At 45.5% G+C, this 16,833-nt stretch overlaps 1 protein-coding gene across 1 annotated transcript in view; it reads left to right on the forward strand.

Moving 5' to 3' along the window:
• POU2F3 (POU class 2 homeobox 3) overlaps window positions 1-11,674 on the forward strand; it is a 94,934-nt gene extending 83,260 nt beyond the window's left edge. Inside the window, exons 9-13 of the mRNA XM_021713078.1 lie at window positions 1,855-1,991; window positions 3,462-3,623; window positions 8,780-8,846; window positions 9,992-10,127; window positions 11,140-11,674. Of these exons, the coding sequence (XP_021568753.1) occupies window positions 1,855-1,991; window positions 3,462-3,623; window positions 8,780-8,846; window positions 9,992-10,127; window positions 11,140-11,179 (542 nt within the window). The 3' untranslated portion in view covers window positions 11,180-11,674. The remainder of the gene's footprint in view (window positions 1-1,854; window positions 1,992-3,461; window positions 3,624-8,779; window positions 8,847-9,991; window positions 10,128-11,139) is intronic.
• The last annotated feature ends 5,159 nt before the right edge of the window (window positions 11,675-16,833 follow it).

Genomic DNA, 16,833 nt, shown 5'->3' on the forward strand with positions numbered 1-16,833 from the left:
GGCAGAGGAAGCCCTCAAGGGCTCTCTGTAGGGCAGGGGCTCTTGGGGATCGACCCCTAACACCCCTTTCTTCTCTTGAGTTTGGAGCCACCTGAGAAATAAGACACAGGAGCCAGGTGAGTGGAGATGAGAATGTCACCTTCATTACTGAGAAGGCCCTTTGGAGGACATGGCCTTAGACCTGTGTCCATGAAGACTTTACCCTGTTAATTCCTAGCCTAGCCTCGCCCAGTATAGACTTCAGGACTGCTTGCCAGAGACAAAGTTTGGTTCTTCGGAGCAGACATATTTGCCATCTGGAACAGGTCCAGGTCATGAAGACAGGGCAGTGGGCCCCCTAGGATCTCACTGGAAGAAAACCATAGGTATAATACAAAGTCGTTACCTGGCTATTCTTTCTTTTTTTTTTTTTTTCTTTTTTAGTCAGAGTCTCACTCTGTTTTCCAGGCTGGAATGCAGTGGCACAATCACAGCCTCAACCACCTAGGTTCAGGTGATCCTTCTGCTTCAGCCTCCTGAGTAGCTGAGACAACAGACACACTCCACCATGCCTGGCTAATTTTTTGATTTTTTTTTTTTTTTGTAGAGATGAGATCTCGCTTTATTACCCAGGCTGGTCTTGAATTCCTGGGTTCAAGCAATTCTCCCACCTTGGCCTCCCAAAATGCTGGGGTTATGGGCATGAGCTACTGTGCCTGGCCTACCTGGCTAATTCTTAGGTAGCTTTTCAGTGGGCAAGGAATTACTGCAATCCAGACTGGCCAGGAAAGGCTTCCAGCAGGAGTGGGGTTTGCAGGTGTGGTGACTGGAAGGTGTTCCAGGAGGTCAAGGGTATAAGCCAAGGGGCAGCACATTTGGAATAATGAGTAGAAGTGTTTGGTGTTAGGGAATAACATAGGATGGGGCTTCTCAACCTCAGCATTATGGACATTTTAGGCCAGATAATTCTTTTTGTGGGGAACTGGCTTATGTATCATAGGATGCTTAGCACCTTTCCAGGGCTCTACACACTAGATGTAGCACCCACCCTTAGATGAAACACCCCAAAATGTCTCTAGACATGGCCTATGTCCCCAGGGGGAAGGCCAGTGCAGAGTTGCCCCTGCTTGAGAAACACCGGCTAAGAGAGTTGAGCTCTCTTCAACAGATACATATGTGTAGATTAGTGGTGACTGAGGAGGGGGAGGAAAGAGTGGGTGGCCAGCCAGGGTGGGTTACCCTTGTGGAAGTTCTTCCACATGGAAGCATGAGAGGGGCCAATGTTGCTAAGCTGTCCCTTAGACAGCTTTTATTGAAGCACTGAAGTGACCGAAGCGATCAGAGGGTCTTAGAGTCTTTGGGAGAGGGTTTTGTAGACCATTTCTAGTGTGACCCTCCCCATCTGATGCCCGAATCCTCTCTAAAGGACATCCCTCCCAGGGATCACACAGCCTTAGCTCCAGCATTGTACTGATGAGGAAATGCCCCCAGCACCAACATTCTGTGAACTTCTGGCCCACAGTCTCATTTCGATTTACGTCCAGGTGTATCTGTAAAAAGCAGACTCATAGGAGCCCTGCCAGTACCCATTCACACCCACACATGCCACTGATATCTGGGCATCCCTGAACCATGACCGCAAACACTGGAGACACTGTCGTGAGAGTCATTGAGGACATTTACCCAAGGCAACAAGGGGAAGCAAGAGTTCTCTGTCTGTGCTGGGTTCCCGGCTGGGGGAGGAGGCTTGTCCTGAAAATGCCACCTCAGAACCCACGGGGAATGGTTGTTGGACTCCAAGTCTGTTAAAGCAGGACCTGCCCCAGCTGTTTGCCTTGTCCTCTGAGCCTCCTCTGCTCCTTTGTGTCCCGGCAGAGTCTTCTCCATCAGACCCCTCGGTGAGCACCCCCAACTCCTACCCCACCCTCAGTGAAGTATTTGGGAGGAAGAGGAAGAAACGGACCAGCATCGAGACCAACATCCGCCTGACTCTGGAGAAGAGGTTTCAAGATGTGAGCAGCTCTGGGTGGGACCGGGTGGCCCACCTCGCACAGGCAGGAGGGAAGGCACAGCTCGGGTCCCTCGGCCCCAGCCCCTCCTCACCTCACACCTGCCCTGGTCACGGTCAGAAAGCAGAAAACAAAGGCAGTCTCCCTCTCTAGGCACCCAGGTATTTGAGTGAAAGGCTGTGCTTCCTCTCAGGTTTCAGGAACTTCCTCCTCGCTGACCCTTCTTGCCCTGACATCTATTTAGGGCCCATTGTTTCTCTCACTGGGAGTTTTAAAGAATGAGATAAAGGGTCCCTGAAGACATGTTTTTTTGGTATCCATTTGAGTTAAAGGGAGCAAAGCCAGAGCATTGTATATACGTTATCTATTTTCCACGTGGCACATTTTGTATTTTTCAAATTAAAAATGTAATAAATGCTTGTTGTAAATATTTGAAAAGTACAGGGAAGTAGAAAGAAAAAAATAGTCTATCATCCAATGCCATCTGAATGCATTTCCTTCTGCACTTTTTTCCATCACCTTTAACTACTTGTGGTCATATTGTATACCTACTTTGGGTGTGTGTGTGTGTGTGAACTTGTAACAAAAGCACAATCTTGAGCCGTATGTGGAAACTGTGAGCCCTGTGGCAACTGAGAGAGAGAAGAGGGAGAAACAGGTATGGCTTAAATGGCTTCCTGTCAGGATCCCTTGGGTAACAACCTCCAGAACCTACATGGGGACCACACATCTCCCAAGGCCTCAGGGTTCCAGGACCTCTGACCTCCTGCAGATCCCCCAGTGCATCTGGCTCTAGGATTTGCTGGCCGCCTCCTCCTGGCAGGATGACAGGAACTGGTTTTTCCTTCTTTTTAGGTTTCTCAGAGTAGCAAGGTAAAGGGAGGGTGTAGGAATGGGGGGAAATGAGGAAGGATCAGAAGAAGGCAGTGATGACCATGTGTGGTATGTACAGCTATCCCACAGGCCTGATGTGTCTGCATGTTGCAGCTTCTTGTTTCCTGTTTGGAGGTAGGAGGACCGGAAGACTTGACAAAGGAGAAGGGTATCAGGCTATAAGCAGAGAACACAGAGGGGAGCGTAGTTCTGGGGACTCAACCTGCCCCCACCTAGCTGAACTTTTCTCCTCAGAACTCCTGAAGGAAGGAGTGGGAGAACAGATCCTACATGGATAGAGCTTCTACTCTGTGTCAGGCCCTGTGCTTGGCTGTTTGCACACATTTTCTCATTAATTCTCATAATAACCCTACATGGTAGGCATTATTCCTCCCATTTCATAGATGATAGGACTGAGGCTCAGAGAGGTTAAGACAGTTTCCTAAGGATACGTAGTAAGTGATCAAGCCAGTATTCAGCCCAAGTCTGACTCTAAAGCTTCTGATCCCCCATATTGTTCTACTCTGCTTCTTGGGAACATCTGTTTTCCCACCCCTACTTCCCTTTTCTTGACACACTGTGCTCTTCCGGTCCCCGCAGAACCCCAAACCCAGCTCAGAGGAGATCTCCATGATTGCAGAGCAGCTGTCCATGGAGAAGGAGGTGGTAAGGGTCTGGTTCTGCAACCGTCGCCAAAAGGAGAAGCGAATCAACTGCCCTGTGGCCACATCCATCAAATCACCCATCTACAATTCCCGACTGGTGAGTGAGCAGGAACTAAGCTGCCACCAAGTCCTAGGGAACATGATGCCTATCTGGAGGGCAGAGTATCCTCCATCCTGGGAAAAGTCGTAGCAAGGAGGAGGGTAGAGGGGAGTGTCCAGTAAATAAATAAGCAAATGGATACAGTATATAAAATATGAGAGGGAGCTGAAAAAGACTGGAATTATCTTTTGGAAGGCAGGCCCCTTGTAGCACAGGCTTTCTCTGCTTGGTGAGTGTTCTAGGATCCCATTGGCATCAGTGTTCTGGCTAGCGTTGTTGTGAGAGGCTGCATTTGGCTTCAGTGAATTTTTTTGGTAGATTCTTTCAACATATTTGCCCCATTTTATGAGGGGGTTATTTACAAGCATACCTGCCCACACCACGTTGAGTGTTCAGCAGTTTTTGACCCAAAACATCATGATTCCTGTGCCCCACCTCTCTACCCCATCTTGCCCTGAGCAATGGTTTTTTTGTTTGTTTCCCTGGATGAAAAAAGTCCTCAGAGGGAAACATTTTGCCAATGTGGAAGAGATGAAACAAAAAATGGAAGAAGCTCTAAAAGGCAGCAAAATTGATGAGTTCAAAAACCGTTTGGAGTGGTGGGAAAAGCGTCTTGATAGGTGTATTGCATCAGAGAATACTTTGAAGGTGACTGAAGTTTAAACATGTAAGAATAACTACAGGACTTTTTAATAAATGAATTCCAGATTTTTAGGGGTTTTCCCTCATATATGTAGTATAAAGATGACCAAAGAAGGGTAAGGGGATAGAAAGTGATCGTGAAGAGATGCAACTTTATAGGGAGATCAGAAAGGACCTCTCTGATAAGATGACATTTCAGCAGAGATCTAGAGTTGTAAGGAAATAAAATATGTGGATATCTGGGGAAAAGATCATTCCAAGCAGAGGGACCAGCACGTGAAAAGACCCAGCCTGAGTCAGGCTCGGTGGCTCAGCCTGTAATCCTGCGCTTTGGGAGGCCGAGGTAAGTGAATTGCCTGAGTCTGCGGGTTCGAGACCCGCCTGGGCAACTTGGTGAGACCTCATCTTTACAATAAATCAAAAAATTAGCCCGGTGTGGTAGCACGCACCTGTAGTTCCAGCTACTTGGAAGGCTGAGATGGAAGGATCACCAGAGCCCAGCAGGTCGAGGCTGCGGTGGCCGGGAGTGGCTACTGCACTCCAGTCTGGGTGACAGAGTGAGACTCCAACTCACAAAAAAAAAGAAAAGACTCAGTGTGTTTGGGAACAGCAAGGAAGCCAGTGTGGCCAGGGCAGAGTGAGAAGTAGGAGAGGAAGTCAGAGAGGTAACAGAACACCCAAGGTCTTGGATGTTATTGAAAGGGCCCTGGCTTTTAGCTTGAGTAAAATGAAAAGGCATTGGCAAACTCTAGGCAGAGAAGCCTGAGAAGTTTGCTGTGGGCAATCATCTGGGTGGAAGCAGGACACCAGCTAGTAGAATGGCAATTGTCAGGTTGTGTGGTAGAGGCGTGGCCTAGAATGGGTAGCCTTGGTGGAGAGGGGAAGTGGTTGCATTCTGGATATGCTTGACTATGGAGCAACAAGATGTCCCCAGATGTGGACTAGGAGAGATGAGGCAGAGATGACCACAAGGGTTTTGGTCTGAGCAACTGGGTGGAAGACACTGCCGTCTTTTGAGTTGATGACAACTGTGGGAAGAGTAGGTCTGAGGGAGAAAGCTAAGAATTTGGGGCCGGTTATATTAAGCTGGATATACCTATGAGGCATCTAAGAGGAAGTACCAAGGAGTTAGATATGTGACACTGGTGTTCAAGGAAGAAGCCAGGGCTGGGAATAAATTGGAGTTCTAGACAGACATGGAAGTTTGGGGAGTAGGAAATATGTTCTCCATCTAGGGAGAGATGGTACCTGGATGGTGAGGGTGGGAAGAATCTTCTCCATCTCTGGGGATGGTGATGGTTGAAGGCTAAAGGAGTTGGGGATGATGATGTCACCCTCGAGTCTTTCAGCACTCTAGGGTGGGTGAAATTCAGCCTTGTCAGGGTGAGACATAGCTGTTTCAAAAAACAACACCAGTGTTGATTCTTTCAGCAACCAGCTATCAACCATCTATTATTGGACTTATGCCCAGTGCTAGGGATACAAAGATAAATACTATTTGCTCCCAACCCCAGAGGACCTCACTGCCTAGCAGAGGAGAAGACAAATAAACAAATGATAAACAGCATGATCGTTTCTCCAGGAAAACTTCAGAAGGTGGTGGTTAGGGCGGGCTTCCCCAAGGAGATAATTAATACCTGAGCAGAGTCTCAAAGGACAAGAAGAGTGAGAGGCAAATAAATATGGGGTGGAGCTCTCACCAGGGGAAAGTAAGAGTACAGTGGTGCAGAGTAGGGAGAATGCATGGCACATTCACAGAACTGCAAGTGGTTCCCTGGAGAAGCATGTTGAAAGATGGGACTGGACAGATCAGCAAGGGTCAGACTGAAGGGACTGTGTGCAGTGCAAAGGGATGGAAGACTGGGGGAATCATGAAGGATTTTAACAGGGCATTGGGATGAGCAGATTTTCTTTTTCTTTTTTGAGTTGGGGTCTCATTCTACCACGTAGGCTACAGTGGCACGATGATGGCTCAGTGCAGTCTCAGCCTCCTGGGTTCAGTCTCCTGCCTCAGCCTCCAGAGTAGCTGGGACTACAGGTGTGGGCTACCATACCCAGCTAGTTTTTTATTTTTTGTAGAGATGGGGGTCTCACTATGTTGCCTAAATTGGTCTTGAACTCCTGGTCTCAAACAATACTCCTGCCTCAGCCTCCTAAAGTTACAGGTGTGAACAACCGTGCCCAGCCAGATTTGCTTTTTCAAAGGATCACTCTGACTGCAGGAGAAAGGATGGCAGATGGCTTGAGAGGTATGAGATTGGTTGCAGGGAGACCAGTTAGAATGTGACTATAGTTATCCAACAGAGAAAAAATGAGGGCAAAGCAAGCCCACGTGGTAAGAATGAGAGGATGGGAGGGGTTCAAGAGATAATTAGAAAGTCTTGGTTAATAAATTGAAAGTTGAGCACCTGCCAAGTTACCACAGAAGGCACTGGGGGTACAGCAGTAACCACACCGGCATTATCCTTTGCTCACAAAGTCTTTAGCCTGATGGGGGAGAAAAACATCAAATAAATAGGTGCATTCATACTTGTGATGTCATGCCAGAAGAAGAGAGAGAAAATGTCCCAAACCTGTCTTCTCAGGTCTCACTGGGACACACCCTTAGGACTAAGACAGTTTCTTCTGCCTCTGGTATGAAATGACTTTCAAGATAGTTCATTTAGGAGAAAAAGCAAAATGGTGCAGACCAGTGTGGACAGAATGCTATCACATATAAATATATATATATATATATATATATAAAGGGGGAACCATACATATATATATGTTTGCACATGCATAGCCTGTCTCCAGAAGGAAACAGAGGAAGCCGGTCACAGTGATTGTATTAGTATTTATTTTAAAACAACAACAAATGTCTTGGGTGTGGCAGGAAGGAGGGAGGAGAAGAAAAGGGAGGGAGATTGTTGATAAAGTCTCTTACCACTCCACCCCTCCCAAACTTCGCCCCACACCCATCTCCACCCTTCACAGGCCCCCAGCCTATGGAGGGGGCTCATTGTGTGAGGAAAGGTAAATGGGAGCTGGAGAACCATTGCTGATTAATGAGGAAATGAGTATATGCGGCATCCTGTCAGGGTGGGTTCTTCCAAATTGGGGAAGGGACGGATATCAAATCACAGGTGCCTGAGCAGAAATGCCTTTCAATTTCCTATGAAAACACTAGTCAGAGCATCCCCTGTAGCATGAGAAGAACAAGGGGGAGTGAAAGTATGCAGATTTTGGCTCGAAAGTAGTGTTGAATAACATCGAGTGATATACAGCCGATATATAGCCGTTGATGGCTTCTTCCGTCAGAAAGAAAGGGAACTAACACTCTTGGCCAGTTGTTGGGTTGGCAGATTTATGGACATTATCTCATTACTCATTAAAGTTAATTAAAAGAAAATATAAAGGAGGTATTGCTGCTTTTTTTTTTTTTTTTTTTTTTTTTTAAGTCAGAGTCTCTTTCACCCAGGCTGGAAGGCAGTGGCATAATCGTGGCTTGGTTCACCCAAAGCCTCAACCTCCTCAGCTCAGCCTCTCAAGCTGGGTCTACAGGCACAAACCACCATGCCCAACTACTTTTTTTTTTCTTTTTTTTCTTTTGTAAAGACAAGGTCTAGCTATGTTGCTGGTGTTGAACTCCTGGGCCTCGGCCTCCCAAAGTGCTGGGATTACAAGCGTGAGCCACTGCACCTGGCCTATTGCTGCTGTTTTGCAGATGAGAAAACCAAATCTCAGTTGGGCTTAGGCAACTTGCCCAAATTCACACCTATATTGAATGGTGGAGCCAAGTCTTATTCCTGGATCTGTTGGGCTCCAAAGTTCATTCTTTCTATTGCATTTGTTTTAGGTGGTTCTAGGACAGTAATAATGAGGAGGAAGTTCTTGAATTACATAGGAGTTCAAGCCAAATTTTCATGGGGTCCTTTTCTAATCTCAGAGTTGACGATGCTATGAGACCTCCAGGGCAAAATGAAAAGCTTCAGAAACCAAAGTTCACTCCCCTACTTATCTTTGGAGAGTCTGCAGTTCATTCATCCATTGGAGTGGGAAAGCCCAAACAGGGTTGCTACAGCTGGACACCCTACTGCCCTGAAAGAAAGCAGAGTTCTTTTAGGAATGAAGGAATAGGGACCAGAAAAGAGGCAGGTCATCAGCAGTATTTGCTACAGCAGGGCCCAGGAGGCTTGTTCTTCTCACCACTAGGATACTCAGGCAAGGCAGCCTTCCCCTGGCAGTGCCAAAGAAAACTTGCCAGGGAACAGATGGGAGGGGGTGGGGTGGTGCTTTGTGTCAGCACTAGAAAGCTTCTAGAACAGATGAGACCTGGAGCTGGATGACTGTACATGGTTCAGAGGCTTTCCTATAAAAAGGAGGATAGTGTGTAAGTTTGGGACTAGAAAATCATCAAAGAAGCCAAGCTCTGGTCTCTGCAGAGTCTGGGACCCAGTGTCTTTGGAGAAGAATCCAGGGTTGGAGAAGGGAGCAGGAATGGACATTTATAAGCTTCTGTTGTTTTTCAGGTCTCTCCTTCAGGGTCTCTGGGCCCTCTCTCCATCCCTCCTGTCCACAGCACTATGCCTGGAACAGGTGAGCTTTAAAATGAGATTTCCGAATAACACGAGAATTCCTTTAAATAATGGGCTATTAGAACTGAAAGGTACCTGAATGTATTTCAAAGATATTAAAATCTGTGCTGGGACAAAAAGGGTTCCGTTGTCAAATAAGTTTAGGAAATGCTGAGTAAGCAAAGTTTAAACAAGCATGTGTTTGTTTTTTGTTTTGTTTTCATTGCAGCATTTCTCAGCACTCAGGTGCATGGTTCATTCCAAAATGAGCTGAATGGGAGGCTGAAGGAAGGCAGGGCTATCCAAACTAATTTTCTACAGAACCCTGTGTTTCTAAAAGCCCCTATACATTTTGAATAACTAGATAGGGTGACTGTATGGCCATGTGTGTCCAGTGCAGTCCCAGCGTCTGGCTCATGTCCTGACTATTATCAATAGCACTACCTTCTACTTTTCAAGTGTCTTAGTTGGGATACATATGTTGCCCTTTCTCTAGAAAACAGTTTAGGGAACACAAGCACGAGAATTAATGTGCTTGTGTAAAATCTGCCTCTTGACAGATAATGGAAATGAGCCTCAGGAAAGTGAAACAAGTCAGCACAGGCCACAGAGTTGCGTAGTGGATGGCCTGGGACCGAGACAAGACTAAGGTTCCCTGACTCCTGGTTCAGTGCACATTCTTGAAGACCATGTGCCTTTTCTGTATGGAGACAGGAGAACTGAAGAGGCTGTCAGCCTTTAATTATGCTCTCAGGTTCTCTTTCCCCCTATGCACTTTTCTTTCTTTTTACTCCTCTCTTTCTTCTCTTTCTTGTTCTTCTTCCCCTCCTGCCTCTTGGTCTGGGGCTGCGTTTGCCAAGCTCAGGGTGTGTCCCGGAGTGGGATGGTTTTGGCATCTGTCCTTCCTGCGTTTGGCAAGTCTTGGACTTGCAGAACTAGCTGCGCCACTCTCTAGGGCTTGGGCTGCAGAGAGCATTTGTGATGAGAGCCCCTGTGGGGATGGCAGAAGTTGATGCTAAAGTGGGAGGAGGTGATAAGGGCGTGGCAAGGGAGAGGCTGAGGACTCTTTGGGGATACAACAAGAAGTCAAGGGTCTGAGGGGCTATGTCACAAGGTCCTAGGACCCAGCAATATTTTCCCCTTATTTTTACCTCTCTTTGTCCTCAGTAACATCATCGTGTTCCCCTGGGAACAACAGCAGGCCTTCATCTCCTGGTTCAGGACTCCATGCCAGCAGCCCCACTGCATCTCAAAATAACTCCAAAGTGGCAGTGAACTCCTCCTCCAGCTTTAACTCTTCAGGGTAAGATGGAGGGATGAGTGCAGAGACATCCCAGCAGGGCCAAGGATGTGTAAAAAGTTGGGTCAATGCCTTGGGAAAGAAAGTATGTCACAGGGGTGGAAAAGGGGACTGGAGTAGCAGGGAGAGAACAGAGTAGAAAGCCAGACTGGACTTTATCCCCAGGGAGTGGAAGCTTAAAAAAGAATCTTCAGCCTGTGAGCAGTCCTGGCAAGAAGCTGATGTCAACAAAACCAAAATTTCCATCCTCACTTTGAGGGTGGAAATTTCCAGACTCTCCTGTTCAAAGGGGCTGGATCATTCGCTGGGCTTAGGAACACTCCACTTCATGCCAGGAACCCAGTTCTCAGGAGGTTCTGATGTGATCCTAGAGCTTAGGCACAAAGAAAACCCTGGGCTTCAGAGTGGCTGATAGGGAGAGAAGGAAGGGGTGCTGAGTCCTACCCCACACTGCTACCCAGGATGTGGCAGGGGAGAGTAGCCTCCTGGGCCTTAGTTCATGAATCAAAGAATCTACTAAAAAAGTATTCTCAGAGTTGATCCTTGAGAGATGCATTCTGCTCTGGTTCAGAACAAAACAGAGATTTGAAAGTTAGGCAATAGGTCACAGACATGAGCTTGTTGGAAGAGATGAATCCACTTGTCCAAATCCAGGCAGTTCAGCAATGAAGCCATCTGTCATTGGCCAATTATTGCAGGGCTCAAAAAGTTGGAGCTCCTCACTTACCCCCACTGAGGGAGGTGCTGGAGGAGAGAACTGTATAGTATAAATTCATAGCCTTAAAACATTGTTTTGAGATCTTATTCACATACTATGAAATTTACCATTTTAAGTATAGGATTCAGTGATTTTTAAAAATGTACTCACAAGGTTGCGCAACCATCCCCTTTATCTGATTCTGGAACATTTTTATCACCTCAAAAAGAACCCCTATACCTGTTAGCAGTCACTCCCTGTGTCCATCTTCCCCCATCACATTAGTAGCTTTATGATTGACTTCTTTCTTCCTTCCAGATCTTGGTACCGATGGAATCATCCCACCTACCTCCACTGAGACCAAAAAGTTTCTACTACTCCACCTGGCCCTGCATTCCCCACCGGAAGGAAGGGAGTTATGCCTTCTCTGTGTGGACAGATTACTTTCAGAAGAGTGGAAGAAAATCCCCACTATGAATGAACCCAGACTCCTGCCTTCTTCAGGAGCAAGGACCTCTGGAGATCCAAACTGTGATTGAAACGTGTGCTGACTCCTAATGCTCTTGAAATATATCACCCCTCCGAGGAGTTTACCATTTCCACCTTCCTTGCCTGTGCCCTTACCTTCTAGTTCCAAATATTTTAGACAGCTTCACTGTGGCAATAGTCTTTCAGAGAAAGGACTTTTTGCAATTATTCTCCAACTCACCTATGGGATTCTGGGGACAGCCATTTGGCTGGCATGTCAAACTACCAGAAAGGGAGATAATGGTTTTAACTCTGAACTTAGCCACAATTCCTGAACTTGATCCTCAAATCTGTGAAAAGATTTGACTCTAATATCTCCGCCAAAGCCTTGATGTTTTCTCTGTTCAGCAGAGTTGTCCGACTGAATCTTCATTTTACCTCATTTTCTTCTTAACCTTGTCCCCTTTTCTACAACCAGATCCATTAATTACTGCAGACTCCAGGTTCCATCCTGTGACTCCCTCGGTCCCCTGGGCATGTTGTTCTGCCCACCGGAGCATTTCTGTCTGCTCACATCCGTGCAGAGTTCAGGAATACTTGTTCCTTCTCTCCCTCCCTATGTTTCTCCTTAGCCTGTCCTCTCTCCTCTGCCCTGGCTGCAGAAAAGGAGGAACCCAAGAGCAAACACACAACAATTATGCTGGCAAAATATCTGTAGATAGCCCTTTCCTATTTTTGCATTGTGTTCTTTTCTCCTTCATGTGGAATTTTCCAGCAAAATGTTTAACTCAGGTGTGAATTTTGAAGATGTCTCTGTAATATTTTATCTTCTTAAAAAAAAGAAAAAAGAAAAAATACCAAAGTGTGAGATACTGTACTAGTCTCCACAGAGTTCCCACATGGGCTGGGAATCTTTGTTGACTTCTTTGGGAACATTATCTCTAGAGTCTTCTCCTTTGTGGGCCAGTGCGTAGAGATACAACATGAAACCAGAAATGGTAACTTTTTTTTTAAAAGACTTCATATCCAGGAAACTGTTGAGATTCAAAGGAATCTCTGTTCCTAAATAAATGTATATAGTGATTATGAAAAGTATTCCACTGCTGATAGGAAGAGGTTTAGATGATTGTTCTGTGCCTTTTTGTTGTGGAGGGGGAGATATGAGTATATATAATCCAATGGGGTGGGAAAAAATATTTCAGACTGGAACATTAAGTGTATTACTCCCCAGACTGATGCTAACGGTGACATACGTTAATACAGGGCCCTGAGGAATTCAGAGTTGTTACTCTTTAAAACCTTGAGGGCAGAGTAGGTAGGAGATTGGTTTCTTCATTTTGTAAGTGGGAGGGTGGTGACTCTTTTAAGTTGAAGTCATTCCGAGACTTAGGAGGTGGAGGCTGAAGCTAATATCTCAAGTCTCAGATAACCTGAACGTCAATTATTCATTATTCACAATGGAAAGCAATAGATATTTAAGGCAAACAATCATTTAATAATCATATATATTTGGCTTTGGAATGTGTTGCAACTTCAGGCAAGAAGGTTGAAGGAAAGGGAAGCTATCTTTGTGGTTTTCCTAGGTTAATACAAATCAAAATAGTTGTCATCGACCTAAAAGGGAGGCCCTTTACAATGTAATGACTGATGAGCAAAACCTAAAATTGGGATTAAACATTTGTTGCAAATAATAATATCCACATGGGAACTCTTGATGTTTGAATGGGCTTTTTTGGTTTTGTTTTTTTTTTTTGAGTTGGAGTCTCACTCTGTCATCCGTGCTGGAGTGCAGTGGCACACTCACAGCCACCCCAGCGTCGACCTGCTGGGCTCCAGCGATCCTTCCGCCTCAGCCTTCCAAGTAGCCAGAACTACAGGCACATGCTATCACGCCCAGTTAATTTTTGATTTATTGTAGAGACGAGGTCTTACCAAGTTGCTGGTCTTGAACCCACAGGCTCAGGCAATCCACCCCAGCCTCCCAAAGTGCTGGGATTACAGGCTGAGCCACCAAGCCCGGCCTAAATGGGTTTTTTAAGACTCTTGTTTTATGTCATGAAGAAGGAGAAGTCCTATTGGTAGTGGTTACTTTTTCAAGAAAAGATCTAGCTAAAGGGGCTAGATATGTAGAAAAGAGACGGCAAGAGGAGCCTTCAGCAGTAATTTAAATATACAGGAGCACCACTTCGCCCCACCATGAGCCCATTTGTGCATATCTCTGCATACTTGCTTGTGCATGTGTGCATTCCTCCTTGTATATGCGTGGATGGTAGAGCTGACCCTTTCCTGCCGCAGTCCCGACTAGCTTGACAACCTGCTCAGGTGAGTGCTGAAAAGTGATCCCCTGTACTGTCTAAAACCCTAAAATGTTTTCATCCATTTGCCTGTGATTTTTATGACAGAAATAAACAGAATTGTAGCCTCACTGTTCAGCCTCCAGTAGCTTCCCTTGGCCACTAACTTGGGCAGTTGCTAAAAAAAGTCGGATCTGAAAGTGAGCACAGATTCACTTTGCATGTCTGCACTATTCTGTAAAACCAAGAATTCCAGGGAAGTTTAACAGAAGCATGATTAGCTTCTTCAGCATCTGATTAGGGACAAAAGAATCTAAGGGTGACAACCAGTCATTGGTGAGGGGGAAAGAAAAATAAAAGATTGTCGCTGCAGCTTTTCAAATTTTATTTCATGCTCTGATGCTTAGTTGACTTCAGATGGATGGGCCCAGTTGCGGGCTCTTAGAACTTTTGGTCTGATTCAGAGAATGGTTTATTAAACACAGGATTCAAGTGAGGAACCCTGCCCTGAGCCCCCAGGTTTCTGGGTCCATGTGCATGCTGCATGCCCCAGTCACAGCTCACTTACTCTTCTGCCTCTCCCCTGCTGGGGAACTTTCTTGCAAGTGAGCTTGTCTTTTTTTTCCTTCTGTATCTCTGTGCCTAATATGATTAGCACATAATAGGCAATTAAGATTTTTTAAAATAAAATTCCCCTTTTCCCCCTCTAAACAACTTCTAATGCCCTTCACTGAGGTAGGAGCTGTGAATACAGGGCAATACAGTACACACTTGTGGGAAATTCTAACCAAGTGTAGGCAGCATGTCTCAGTGGTTAAGGGCATGACTTCCAGACTCATATTGCTTCAGTTTGTACCCAACTCGGCCTCCTACTAATTGTATCATCTTGACTGCTCTGTGCCTCAGTTTCTCACCTGTAAAATGGGCATAACAATAGGTACCATCCCACAGAGTTGTGAGGATTAAATGAGTCTATATAAAGTGCTTGGAACAATGCCTGGTACATTAATAAAGGCAATATAGGTGTTATATGTTTTTGTTACTGTCACTGTTATTAAAGTAAATTGGTGGGGAGCTTCCTGTCCCCTGCTTTCCCTAGCATCCAACTTTTCTGGGAAAGCCACTGTTGACAAAGATCTGATGTGGTGGACCAGGGATTGTGGCCAGAGATATATGCATTAATAAAACTTAATCCCAGGCAATTAAGCTTGAACCTGGAATCCCAATCGCCCTGGGATAAAGACCCAATATCCTAGAGAGAACTGGCACCTTCCCTTATTCCCTTAGACTTTAGACTCCTGGAACATTTAATGTTCTTTTCTTTCATGGGAAATGATGGCAGCAAAAAGAAAGTCCCAGATTCAGGTACTAGAAGGGGGAAAAAAACCCACAAATGAATGGGAGAAATGTTGGGATTTGCATACTCTCCATCTAGTGAAATGGATTCCTCCATGTTTTCTTTCCTGAAACTGTCATAACCTCTTATCTGATGTATCTCAACACTCTTAACTAATCTCCAATTTATCCTATAATGGTTTAAATTGTCCATAGAGTTGGGATTCTCAACTTTGCATATTCAAATCACCAGGGGAGCTTTAAAAATGATTTATATCCACCAGAGATTCCAATTTACTTTGGGGTGCCTGGGCACTGGGATTTCAAAAAGCTCCTAAAATGGTTCTACTGAGCTATCAAGGTTAAGAAACCACTGCCCACTCGCATATACCAATCACTGGGGGGACCTTGTTAAAATGCAGATTCTGGTTTAGAAGGTCCAGAGTTAAGAGTCTGAGACTCTGTGTTTGTAACACACTTCCAGGGGATGCAGATTTTGCTGGTCCATGTATCACACTTTGAGTAGCAATGACTTGGAGAGCATGATAATGAGATTTCCTTGCTCAGTAACATCATGGGCTTCCTCTTATCCACATAATAAGACACTTCCGCCTGGTGTCTTAGCATTTAACACTGCTAACAGCAGTGGTTCTCAAATCTGTCTGATTGTCTGATGATTGGTTCCAGGGCAGGTTTTAAAATGCAGATTCTAGGTCCTACACAAGACCTACTCAATCACAATATTCAAGGGGCAACCTGCACAAGGGTATTTTGAAAACACTTCCTATGTAGTATAGATGATCAACAAGCTTTAGGAACTGCAATATGCTTCTAATATAGTTTTCCAGGCTCATTTCCCATTATTTCAACCAACAAACCTGTCCCATACTAGGTACTAGGGAAACAGATGAAAACAGTGCCATCCTTACATTGAGAGTCTGGCAAGATAAATAACAAGAACTAGAATATTCAGACATAGTCTAAGCATTCACACTTCTGCTAAAGGTCTCTTTTTAAGAACGTTTAGGTCCCTCAGCACCCCCTCATTTTCTGTCCTGATCAATCAAGTCAGACACCTTCTTTGTCCCATTTACGCTTTCATATTTATCTCTTCAAACTTACTCTGCTTGGTTATTGAAATAGATCCAGAAACGAGAAAGGATTTACCCAAAGGGAAATAAAACAATAGTGACATTTATGTAGTGACTGCCATGTGCCAGCCATTGTTCTAAGCACTTTACATATGCAATCTTTTAAAAAATCTCAAAATAACCTTAGGAGAAAGGTATTACTATCCCCATTCCGAGGACCAGGAAAGGGAGGCACAGAAAAGTTTGGTAACTTGCCCAAAGGCATACCAAGCAAAGTTTTACCTATTTGGTTTTTTTGAGTTGGAGTCTCACTCTGTCTCCCAGGCTGGAGTGCAGTAGCACACTCACTACCACCGCAGCCTCGACCTGCTGGGCTCAGGCGATTCTTCCATCTCAGCCTTCCAAGTAGCTGGAACTATAGGCATGCGCCGCCACGCCCGACTACTTTTTTGATTTTTATTGTGGAGATGAGGTCTCACCAAGTTGCCCAGGCTGGTCTTGAGCCCGTGGACTCAGGCAATCCTCTCACCTCGGCCTCCCAAAGTGCTGGGATTATAGGCGTGAGCCACTGCGCCTGACCTAAAGTTTACCCTTAAGCTTGATGTCCAGTTTGTGACAGGGTTGAAATTAGAATACTGTAACTTCTCATTCTCAGGCTTGTGCACCTTCCTGGTTCTGCCATTTGTGTGCTTGTTTCACAACTTAAAGTCAACCGTGAGGGCAAGGACGATGTCTTGCATCTACCACAGTGCCTGGCAAGGTGCGAGCACTTAGTGGGTGCTCGATAAATGCTTATTGGACGGGTTGTCCCATCGTGGGGAGGG

This window comes from Carlito syrichta, unplaced genomic scaffold, assembly GCF_000164805.1.
Source record: "Carlito syrichta isolate Samal-C Ts95f unplaced genomic scaffold, Tarsius_syrichta-2.0.1 Scaffold304031, whole genome shotgun sequence".
Taxonomy (NCBI): domain Eukaryota; kingdom Metazoa; phylum Chordata; class Mammalia; order Primates; family Tarsiidae; genus Carlito; species Carlito syrichta.